This window comes from Ostrea edulis, chromosome 2 (assembly GCF_947568905.1).
Source record: "Ostrea edulis chromosome 2, xbOstEdul1.1, whole genome shotgun sequence".
In the NCBI taxonomy this organism is placed as follows: domain Eukaryota; kingdom Metazoa; phylum Mollusca; class Bivalvia; order Ostreida; family Ostreidae; genus Ostrea; species Ostrea edulis.
In genome coordinates, this window is record NC_079165.1 from 55479212 (window position 1) to 55491694 (window position 12483).

General features: G+C 32.5%; 1 protein-coding gene across 15 annotated transcripts in view; it reads left to right on the plus strand.

Moving 5' to 3' along the window:
- LOC125678112 (uncharacterized) overlaps positions 1 to 12483 on the plus strand; it is an 83197-nt gene that overhangs the window by 41807 nt on the left and 28907 nt on the right. For all 15 annotated transcript variants that reach the window (XM_056154477.1, XM_048916254.2, XM_056154481.1 and 12 more), the window contains 6 exons: positions 105 to 265; positions 3229 to 3331; positions 4766 to 4817; positions 7969 to 8091; positions 10243 to 10350; positions 12167 to 12298. In XM_056154477.1, the coding sequence (XP_056010452.1) occupies positions 105 to 265; positions 3229 to 3331; positions 4766 to 4817; positions 7969 to 8091; positions 10243 to 10350; positions 12167 to 12298 (679 nt within the window). The remainder of the gene's footprint in view (positions 1 to 104; positions 266 to 3228; positions 3332 to 4765; positions 4818 to 7968; positions 8092 to 10242; positions 10351 to 12166; positions 12299 to 12483) is intronic.

The following is a 12483-nucleotide window of genomic DNA, read 5'->3' on the forward strand; positions in this document are numbered from 1 at the left end:
AAAATTTGTACAATGTATTTGATTGCTTGGAAGTAAGTTGGTTAATTAGTGTCATGGAGTATAACAGCGGTATCAAATATAACAATTCTTCCGTCTCTTCACAGTCATTTGGAAAAATATACCACGAGAGATGATCCACGAGATGATCCAGATTATGTGGAACCTCCAAAACCAAGGGAGATTACACTGAGTAGGGACTCTCAGAAGGGATTCGGTTTTGTGGCTGGAAGTGAAAGACCAGTGGTTGTTCGCTTTGTCACAGATGGTTAGTACATGCACTATGTTCATGGGTTTAGTTTTTCATTGACTGCAAGAATTGTTTGTTTTGAATTCTTTTTCTTTTTCATGTATATGACTTGGACATATAATGTTTTCATTTCTACAGTGTAGGGTGGTTTTTACAACAATGTGTATACAGTGATTGACTCTTAAAAATTTTTTTCACCATACTTAGTCAAAAGAACTGGTAAATTCTATAATATACTAGTCCTACTGATTGGTGACTAGTCCAGCTGCCAAAGGCAAATGGCCAAGTAATGAAACATTAAGGAGGGTTGGGGGTGGGAGGGAGTTTGCCCTGCAAAATCGTACATTTCTAGTAAATTTTGAGGCAAATGAATTTCATGACCAAATTTAGCCTCTATTTTCTCTGATTCTCACATCAAACCACAACAATCCAATGGGGATCCGGGTTAGAATAGGTTTTCAGTACCCCTTGCTTGTCATAAGAGGCGACTCAATGGGGCAATCCTTCGGATGAGACTACAAAAAACGAGGTGTGGCATGATAAAGATCCCTCCCTGCTCAAAGGCCGTAAGAGCTGAACATAGGCCTAAATTTTGCAGCCCTTCACCGACAATGATGATGTCTCCATATGAGTGAAAGATTCTCAAGAGGGACGTTAAACAATATTTGATCAATCAAACCACCACATGCTTGAATCATGGTATCATGTTTTATGAATATTTCTAATTGCAGTAGTATCACTGTTGTGTTCAAATTAGACAACTCAATCAAAGATTAATGTATTGTATTTACAACAGTAATAAATTTGTTTATTGTAACTAAATATGATTAATGAATTTCTAATAAATTGAACCAGATGTCTTCAGCTCACTTCACACCCTTTGATTATTGTAGTAATAAAAGTGTATTTTTTATTAGCTCACCTGAGCCAAAGGTTCAAGTGAGCTTTTCTGATCAAAATTTGTCCATTGTCTGTCGCCGGCGTCATTGTAAACTTTTCACATTTTCATCTTCTTCTGCAGAACCACTGGGTCAATTTCAACCCAACTTGGCCAAAAGCATCCTTGGGTGAAGGGCTTTGAAGTTTGTTCAAATGAAGGGCCATGCCCCTTTCAAAGGAGAGATAATCACATATATGCAAAATTAGGGTAGGGTCATTTAAAAATCTTCTCAAGAACCAACGAGCCAGAAGAGCTGACATTTACCTGAAAGCTTCCTGACATAGAGCAGTTTCAAATTTGTTCAAATCATGGCCCCCGGGGTTAGGATAGGACCACAATAGGGGATCAAAGTTTTACATAGAAAAATATTGGGAAAATCTTTAAAAATCTTCACCACAATCAATGGGTCAGAAGAGCTGAGATTTACATAAAAGCTTCCTGACATAGTGCAGATTCAAATTTGTTCAAATCATGGCCCTTGGGGGTAGGTTGGGGCCACAATAGGGGATCAAAGTTTTAAATAGAAATATATAGAGAAAATCTTAAATCTTCTTCTCAAGAACCATTGGGCCAAAGAAGTTGACATTTACATGAAAGCTTTCTGACAGAGCAGATTCAAGTTTGTAAAAATCATGTCCTCCAGGGGTAGGTTGGGGCCACAATAGGGACTAAGGTTTTACATGCAAATATATATATGGAAAGTCTTCAGATAAGGGCCAAGGTGACTCAGGTGAGTGATGTGGCCCATGGGCCTCTTGTTAGTATTTGAAATTAACAAAAGTGGAATTGGCCTTGAGGTTTTAAAACAATGTATATACATGTCAAATTCACCCAAACTTCAATCTTTTTTCTTCTTCATATCTAGATACCTTCAGTTGTAAATGACAACTATGTGTTGTTGTTTGTAAACTGATCTATTTATTATGGAATTTTATAATGACTGTTGAGTAGCCATGCAAAGACAATTAAAGACTAATAGAATCCTTCATTAGTACGAGTGTGGGATAGGGAAATTCCACCGAGGGGACAAGATTCGCAGTCTAGGACGAGGCTTTGCCGAGTCCTAGACAGCGAATCTTGTTCCAGAGGTGGAATTTCCCTATCCCACACGAGTAAATAATGAAGGATTATTTTTCTCACATTTTACCTACAGTTTAGTGCATAAATTTGGGAGCTTTGAGAAAATTCTAAATTATCAAAATCCTCATTTCAACTTCGATGCAAAAATTAATTAGATAGACAGAAAGAGCATACCCGAAAATGGTTTACACTGTAAGTGTAAACTAAAAAAACCCAAGGTTGTCCAACAGAAAGCTATACACATTAAAATTTAAAGATAACAAAGCAAAATAATTTTACTTCACCGTGTAACGTAAATCTTCACCGTGTAACGTAAATCATTGAAAATATATGACATCACAATCAAATGATGTCGCAGCAGTGTGAGACAGAAAAATCTCACATGGCTGTCTCACATGGGTAAAGTCGATCTCACACTGGTGATAATGTGAGAAATGTTTCTCTCATAATCACCAATGTGAGACTAACATGTGAGATTCTTTTTGTCTTACACTACTGTGACATCATTGTTTATGACATCATTTATTTTACATGAAGTAAAATATTTTGTATTGTTTTATTCAAATTTCAATTTGATATAGCTTTCTTGGAGACAGACTTTGGTTTTTTAGTTTACACAAAATGTAAAGCCTCGTCCTAGATTGTGAATCTTGTCCCCTTCGTGAAATTCCACACTCAAACTATTCAAGATTCTATATCATTCTACATGTATGTACATTTCTCTTATTTTCAACATCACGCAAATCTAGATATTTTTTGTTGTAAATATTTGACAGCTAGTTTGTAAATTGATAAATTTATTATAGAATTTTATAATGACTGTTGAGTAAGCATGCAAAGACAATTAAAGACACATTTCTTATTATTTTCAACAGCATCAAGGCTGGTCTAGCTTTCACATTTAAATATCACTCATTCATTATATTCCTGAGTTAATCTATGAAATGTTGTTTATCTCCAGGCGGTCCAAGTGTTGACAAGCTTTTGCCAGGAGACCAGATCATCAAAATAAATGGAGAAGATGTTAAAAATTCACCCAGAGAATATGTTATAGATTTAGTCAGGTATCAAGACATTCATTTTATGCTATGTAGATTCAGGAGAGACACTTTGCTTGAAATTTATGCTTATGAAGTCCAATCCATTGTTTAAAATGAAATATAACTTTTCTTTTTACACGAGCGTACCATGTATTTGTTGATGATAATTTAGAACCTATTCCAACCCGGATCCTCACAAAAGAAATATTATCATGATGCTTGTGGAAATCTGAATTGGTCTGACCTCCCCCCTTTTCCATCTGTCTCCCCCACTTTCTGATGCCCCGCAATGCCATATGTTGAACATTTGGATCATAGTAAAACTTTTACATACATGAATAGTCAATGTACACTGAATGGCTCACGGACATGTACAATGTTATTGACACACCCTCATCCATCAAAATGTTGTTTGTTTTCCAACCGATTTTTTTCTAAAGCTATAATCATCTCTATCCCCCTCCCTTTAAAGAGACTGATTCACGATGTTCCCCAAATTTTGTTTTTTACTTTAAGTGATCAGAATCTTCTGTCTAATGTGTTTAAAAGATTTCACATAAAATTAAGGTTATACATTTATATCACATGAGCTCATTTTAGATAGTTTATTATTTGTTTTGTAAACAAAGATTGCAGTATGTTATTGTTTACGAAATTTTCAAAAGAAATGGATAAAGTTTATTATATCTTTCACATTTTAAGCATTCTTTGGGTAAAATGTGTCATCTAAATGATAAAATTTGTGACTATGCAAAATTAAGATGCTTTATATTACAAAATTAATATTTCACTGGTTTGTTTGTTTACTTATAAAGACTCGAGTCTTTGTTTACATAACACAATTAATTAACTAATTAATAAATGGATATTAATAATATTGCTTTTGATATTGTATTTGAAGGTCAAATTTTTAATAATATTGCTTTTGATATTGTATTTGAAGGTCAAATTTTTGGCTGACAATGTTAAATGAGTCATATTTTTAATGTTTAACATAAAAAAAAATTCAAAAATCGTGAACTATAGTCCCTTTTAAAAAAAAAACCCACAAAATCTCAACTTAAAATTTGACATTTGACTGATAAGAAGATAAGAACACCCAGGAAGGAATTGTTATCAGATATTCATATCTCGTATCGCCATGTAAAAATCAAATGGATATCGCGTATCGTTGAAATATCACATTTCGGAAAACAGAAGGGTGGTTCCGCATTTACATTTGATTGTGACGTAGGCCGAGTATAGGTTTACTCTAAATCTTGATTGATGAATTACGGGATGTAAATAGTGTCTCATATTATTTTGGTTACAATATGTGTGAAAGACTAAATAGATAATACACATACAAATATGAAAATAATGCTCTACAAATCCATAGATTTGAAACATTGTCCCCATTTCAAGGGCATGTCAAGGACAAGAAGTTACAGAGGTAAAAATGGTATTTTTATTTTGTAGATCATGTAAAGTTTCCATCTCTCTAACTGTATGCCAGCCCTATTCAGATAACGTAAGTAATTTTCTTTATTTACACAGTTTTTGATTGGTAATTAAGGATGGATTCTTGTCATTATACAAACAGATTAGACGATTATGCACCATGTGTGCATTTATTAATTATTTTCTTCAGTTATGAACCATGTGGGTGATGGAGCCACATTACTCTTGTAACACTGAATGTTAAATTTCATGGCACGCCATACTTATATCTATTCCTCTATAAAGATATATTATATAATTTATAGATATCTTCTATTCTTAATAAGATATCTAATAAATTTTATAAGATATCTCATATAATTTACAGTTTATAAGATAAAATATATAAGATATCTTATAAACTATATAAGTTATTTCATAAACTCTATACTAAGATATCTTACATATTAAGCAAGATATCTTATAAAATTTATGAGATATCTTATAAGAATAGAAGATATCTTGTAAATTTATTTTTATAAGATATCTTGGGGTCTCTGTGGCCGAATGGTTAGAGCATCGCGCTCAAAATCACAGGGCTTCTCACCAGTGACATGAGTGGGATTTGAACCTGCGCCGGTAAGTGAGAAAGTTTCCCAGTTTACTTGCGGAAGGTCGGTGATCTCTTCCCAGGTACGTTGTATCTGGGTTCTCTCTTCCACCAATAAAAAAATGGGTGCCACCAGATAACTGAAAAATTGTTTACTATGGCGAAAAACAGCAATCAATCGATAAATATATATTATTACTACAGTAACTTGATCCGAAGAGTCGGATCACGTCGAGTTGACAGGCGCGGATCATCAGATCACACGAGACGTGAAGCGTCGAGTTTGATCTGATGATCCGCACCTGTCAACGAGACGTGATCGAACTCTTCGGATCAAGTTACTGTAGTAATGATAAATTTATTATATACCCCCTATGCATTTTAAATCCACATTTATAAGATACTAAATGTAATCCAAATTATCAAAAATACAGACATACAGTGAAATTATGTTTCGTGTATGCAGTTTTGTTTGTGACACGGCCAATATTTTAAGCAAAAAACGATGCGTTGATGCATTGTAACGGCATCAGTTTCAGAGGATACTGATACGGAATCAGAAAACCACAGTGTGGTGATCCGGAAAACCGGATCACACGCTATGAAATCCACAGTATCAAAGAACGATACATTGATGGGTATATAATAAAAAACATTATCTTACATATTTTATAAGATATCCCATAAACTTTATAAGATATCTTATAATTTTTATAAGATATCTTATAATTTTTACAAGATATCTTGTGAAAGAAAGTTTATAAGATATCTCATATTCTATAACATATCTCATATATTTTTTAAGATATCTTGTATATTAAACAAGATATCTCATAAAGGTTATGAGATATCTTAAAAAATATATGAGATATCTTATAAACTCTCCTTTATAAGATATCTTATAAAAGTTTTAAGTTATCTTATAAAAGTTTATGAGATATCTTATAAAATATATAATAATATATGTTTTATAAGATGTCTTTAAGAAAAAATATAAGATATCTCATATCTTTAAATGATATAAAGAATATAAGATATCTAATAAGCTTTAGAAGATATCTTATAGAGGATATAAGATATCTTATAAAATTTAAGAGATATCTTATAAAATTTATGAGATATCTTTTAAAGAGGAATTAATATAAAAACGGTGTGCCATAAAAAGGGTTAGGGGAACTTGAATTAAAGGGTACTATATTTTCAGTGAATCAACAGCATACTAAAGTATCACTTTATTCCCTCATTTGAAAAATTAAATGTACTGACTTTGGTCTCCCATGGATCAAAATCAATGCAACAAAAGTTTTTAAACTAGTCTATTGGAATAAGTCGTAACGAACAAAAGTAACAGGATATAGTAAATCTATATGATATCTCAACTTGCTGCTCCTATGGGGGCAGTAAAAAATATAAGTGCCATAGATTTACTCCTAATCTTCTCATAAGAAAACAATTTAGAAAATTATTTTTTTCTTTCTTATATAATTCAATACCTCTACTTTATTTTATGTCATTATACTTCTTATTGCACCAGTGTTATTACATAAAAACTTTCAAAAAGATCAAAATAGAAGTATGACAGAAATAACAATCAATCTGCAAAAATCTGGAATTATCGGAGGAATTCGGTCTACCATATATCTTATTTAGTGTTTATTAATTTTGCTATGCTATGCAAACAGACAGAAGTATGTTCTTACAGAGTGAATAGATTGAAAATTCTAAGACAAAATATGTAATAAATCACAGTATATACAATTATATATCTGCTCTAATGAAATATCTAGGTTTTTTAATTTGAAAAGAGTGACCTTGAAATGACCTTGACCAAAAAAAACCATGACATCCACTTTTCTGTGTGTCAAAAGAATGTACATACATTCTATAGTTGTTGCAGAAAAATGTATCCTCTCAACACATCCAATAAATATGAGAAGAATCCACCCTTAAAGGAAAGAAATGCCAAGTTTTGGTCTAAAAATATGATATACATGTGTACAGAATTTGACTTACTTGTTATCTTGAAAGTCCTTATAATTTTAAAACTGATAAACGAAAGTATGATTTTTTTCCTCTTTAGGTAGAATTACAGGTTAGTAGTTGAAACATGAAAGCACTGACTTAAATACTCGTGTGCATTTTGTCAAAACACACAATCATGTCTTAAAAAGAAATCATTGTCTTCATATATCACTGGTAAAAATGTCTTCATTTCCAAAAATTAATCTCAAGCCTCCAGCTTTGTATGAACTAATTGACACTTTGGAATGATCTTAGTGTGATTATGCAAACATTTTGAAGCTGTACTAAAATATTTGTAATTAGATATCAATTGTTTGTAAAAAAAAAAAAAAAAAAAAAAAAAAAAAGATAATAACAAATTATCAGATTTGCATGTGATAGAAATCCAAGCAAAATTACTGTAATTTGCTCTGGAAATAGTAATTTATTGATTTCATTCAATATCATTTGCCATATTAAGATTATGTTATCATTTCCTCTCATTGCACTGCTTGTATAATATGAATATTCAATCTATTTGTAACATTTTCAGATCCCATGAAAATATTTATAATGACTGAAATGAAGCAGCAGATATTTATGATTGAAATTAACTGTTTTATTTTTACAGTCCACCAAGAAATCTTCGTTATTGACAGCTGCTAAAAAGGCCAGACTGAAGAGTAATCCTAATCGTGTCCGTTTTTCCGAGAATGTAACTGTTACCATGGTGAATGGTGCTCCACTACAAAATGTATGTTATGCATCTGTTTCCACCACAAGTGGGATTCTACAGTTAAAATGTTCATTGAGAAAATTGAATAGATCCATATATAAGCCCCCCCCCCCCCCCGGTCCTTCCCTAATTTTGTACTATACAATGTACCACACATATAGTTAGCCAGACTTTATTATGTACTGGCTCTTGAATTTGCCATATTTATTACTGCATGGGAAATATATATTTTTGAGAGAAAAAACTTTTGACTAAAATATGGATCATGTCATACATTTGTGCTTTGTTTTAGATTTAAGACTCAGAAGTAAAGTTGTATGAAGTATTGATCCTTACATAAACAATAGTCTGTGTACTCTTCTTGGTACCTTTGATGGGAGTGAGCTTCCTCTATAATATCAAGAACATCCTGAAATACTTGCTAATATTTCTATCGTAAATGAGTATGAAAAAAGCATAAGGGGTGTTTACTCCCAAGTATGAAAATCTTAAGAATAAAGTGAGGTCTATGTGCTTCAAATAAGTCAGATGGTAATGATTTTTTTATTGTACTTAAGATTCAACATTTTTATGCTTTTTATAATTAACATGACTGATTCTCCTTTATAAATGTGCAATGAAATAATATAAGATATTCAATTTAGCAAACCTAGTGACAAAAACTTTCACAATATCTTTATTTATATCAATTGTGATATTTTTGCACTGAAATATGTTAATACAGTTTACATATAAAAGTTTTGTCTTTACAGTAAAAAAAATCCAATGTCTCAATTGATTAGGGCTATTCCAGAAATAAATACATGGGAGGGTCGGGAGGCACCTTTTGTATATACCAAGCACCCATAAAAAAAAATAAAAAATTACCCCATGACCCATCAAATTAATAAACTCATTTTACAATGACCCATCTAATAAAAAAAAAACTAACCAGACCCACCACAAAAATATTTTTAAAAATAAAAACGGTACAAATCTCGCGAGGTTTTCGGGACAAACATTCTAGTCAATGACACGGTAATGCCTGTGCGACATTGTATCACAGTAGTTCTGAAGAAACGATGTCACATCAACAATCAAAGGCATCTATGGCGGGAATGTTGGAAAGATTGGGAGTCCAAACGATGCTATTATCATGAAATGGGTATGGATATGTTTTTCCACGAATCGTTCGTCTTCTTGGAGCCCGCGCCCGGAGGCCTCTATATCACCATCACACCGACTGATAAATATAACGCATCGGTACCCTCGTATAAATCAACTAAGGTTTGCCTATTTTTATTAGAAAACGGAATACCTATTGGTTTCAAAATATTCCCAAAATCGATGCACTGTAAACTGTAATAATCTACAGAACAGAGTTCGCCGCCATCACGTCCAAAGGGACCCTACTAAACACGCCTCTAATTTGAAGAGTGCCGTAATGGAAAGTTATGCGCTGCAAAGAGCGACAACTCGAATAGTTTTATGTTATTTCCGATTTCGAAAGCAGCATTTCGAAAGCACGTTTTCAATTTTCCCTCCGACGTTTTGTAACCAACACGACAAGAGCGACAATAAAAATATTCTGAAAACTCAACACCCACGTGGCACAAAATAAAACAATAGAAACTACCCACTACCCATAATAAATATTTTTTTAACAGTCCAACCACGGACCAATTAAAATATGAAAAAATACGACCACCCACACAAAAAAATATCATTTGCCGGCCGACTCCCCATTTGATCATTTCTGGAACAGCCCTTAGCTCACCAGGACAAATGTTCAGAGAGCTGTTGTCATGACTGTTGTGTCGGTGTCACATTTTATGGGAAAAAATTTAATCTTGGTTATATCTTTCGAACCAAGGAGGTTAAGGCTTTGATATTTACTTTTCAAAAATGTTAACCTTGGCTATATCTTTTGAACTAAGGGGGATAGGGTAAGTAGAGTCCCAGGGAGCTGCATTGTCTTCTGACAACTCTTGTTTTGGAAACTAATGAAATAATATTTTATATCATATGATGATGAGTTTATTGATGAAGTTACAATGTAATACATATACTAAAATTCATAAGACCAGCACAAACCTCAGGAGTACACCCCTTTAAATCAAATCTATGTTAGATTGTAGAAAAGATTTTCTTCTATTAAATGTTTATAGTAATCTTTGTATGTGTTTCAAGGGCAATGCAGATGAGAGTTATGTACCATTCATGCCAAATGTATTGAAAGTTTTCCTTGAGAATGGACAAACAAAATCATTTAAATATGACAACAAAACTACTGTAAAGGTAAGAAATGTTGTTTGTCAGATAGAATAATTAGTCCCCTACCAACGAAGTCGAGAGGACTTTAGGTTTGCACTCCGTCTGTCCATCAGTCCAGTTTTCCACACTTTTTTTCTCTGTTCTTGCAGGTATATATCTAATATTTGGTATGTCGCTTTGCCATAACAAGTTACAGATCAATTTCGAATTTCGTCTCGGTCCGTTGATTTTTCACTTAGTTATGGCCCTTGGACTTAGAAAAATAGCATGAATTATCAGTTTTCCAGACTTGTTTTGGTTGTGCTTGCAGATATTCATTTGATATTTGGTACATTGCTTTGCCATAACAAGTTACTGATCAAGTTTGAATTTCGTCTTGATCCGTTGATTTTTCATGTAGTGATGGCCCTTAAACTTAGAAAAATAGCATGAATTATCAGTTTTTCAGACTTTTTTTGGTTGTGCTTGCAGATATTCATTTGATATTTGGTACATTGCTTTGCCATAACAAGTTACAGATAAAGTTCGAATTTCATCTTGGTCCGTTGATTTTCCATTAAGTTATGGCCCTTGGACATAGAAAAATAGCATGAATTGTTAGTTTACATTCAAGTTTCTTATCTCTGTAGATAAGAATTAAGAATACAGTAAAACTCGAATATAGCGAACACGGATATAGCGAAATTACGGCTATAGCTAAGTGAAATCGATTTCCCCGGCAAATTCTTTATATATTCTATATAAAAATCTACGTTTATAACGAACACGGATATAGCAAATTTACGGATATAACGAAGTAAATTCCTATTCCCCTTGAATTAAAAATGAACATATAAATCACCTTTTATAATGAATTTATTTTTTTCATTTTAAACTTGCGACTTTTAAAAATGGTTTTCCATTGCCATAAAGGATCCACACCTATTACGAAATTTCTGTTTGTATTTTCAAAAAAGGTTGTTAACACAAAACAATACTTACACATACGTTTAGCAAATATATTGTCGGTATTGTTTACTATTCTCGCTAATCAAATTTGAAATTTGATTGCATTTATTTTATTGTACACTCCTTTATTTGTGTAAAGCAACAAGTAAATGACAACTGCAATAGAATGTTTGTACATGTATGTATTGCGCATACTTTTGTTAACATTTTTCTCTCGACATGTTCTTGCGTGACTTAATAATCAATCAAGATAAATTATCATATATAAATAATGTGTATATTTTTTGTATAAAAATATTTCTTCTCGAAAATATATAGGCTTAAGTTCTCTTAGAGACAATACAAACGCAAGAATATCAATTGTCGCTTTCTTGTACAACTGATATACATGTAGAACAAATCAGTTTTATAACGAATTCGTTATATTTGAATTATGAATTCGCTATAAACGTAAAGCGAATTACGCTTATAATGAATTTTTATAGAATGTCCGCAGAAATTTGCTATATTAGAGTTTTACTGTACTGCACTCATTAAAACTTCTAGCATTGTAATACAACAATATAGCTAAATTATTCATGATCATCTACATGTCACAGTTTATTGACTTGGTTAAAAACCTAAACCTAATTATAAATTTGTCTTTTTTCTTGGTCTAGTCTCTACTCGAATAGTAGTTGATTTCTAACCATTCCTATCCTGGTTCCCCAATTTTGCCTTTTACCATAACCTACATAATAAACTTTGAATATTGTTTTGGTACAATAATTTTTGCAACTGGTAGGGGACTATGTATTGCCATGCAATACTCTCAGAATGCTTTAATTCTACTTTAGGCAATATACCCAGCATTACAGCATGAAATGGTTAATCTTTGTATTCTTTGTTTTAGGATGTAGTGCAGTCTTTGAAGGAGAAGTTGAATATTAAATGTGTACCACATTTTAATTTGGTGCTACAGAACATGAAGTTTCACATTCCAGGTCACATGACCCTACTCCAAGAACATGAAACACTAGCAGAGGTACATTTTATAACCTTTTCATTACCGTATATACTCGCCTATAAGTCGGATTTTTGGGAGTAAATTTTTAGTCCAAAACTCTATGTCCGACTTATAGGCGCGTCCTAAGAAGATTGGTATTTTTCTGGGCGGCGTAATGTATAGTGGATTTTTTTTAAAACAACTCCGACAATTATCATGGACTA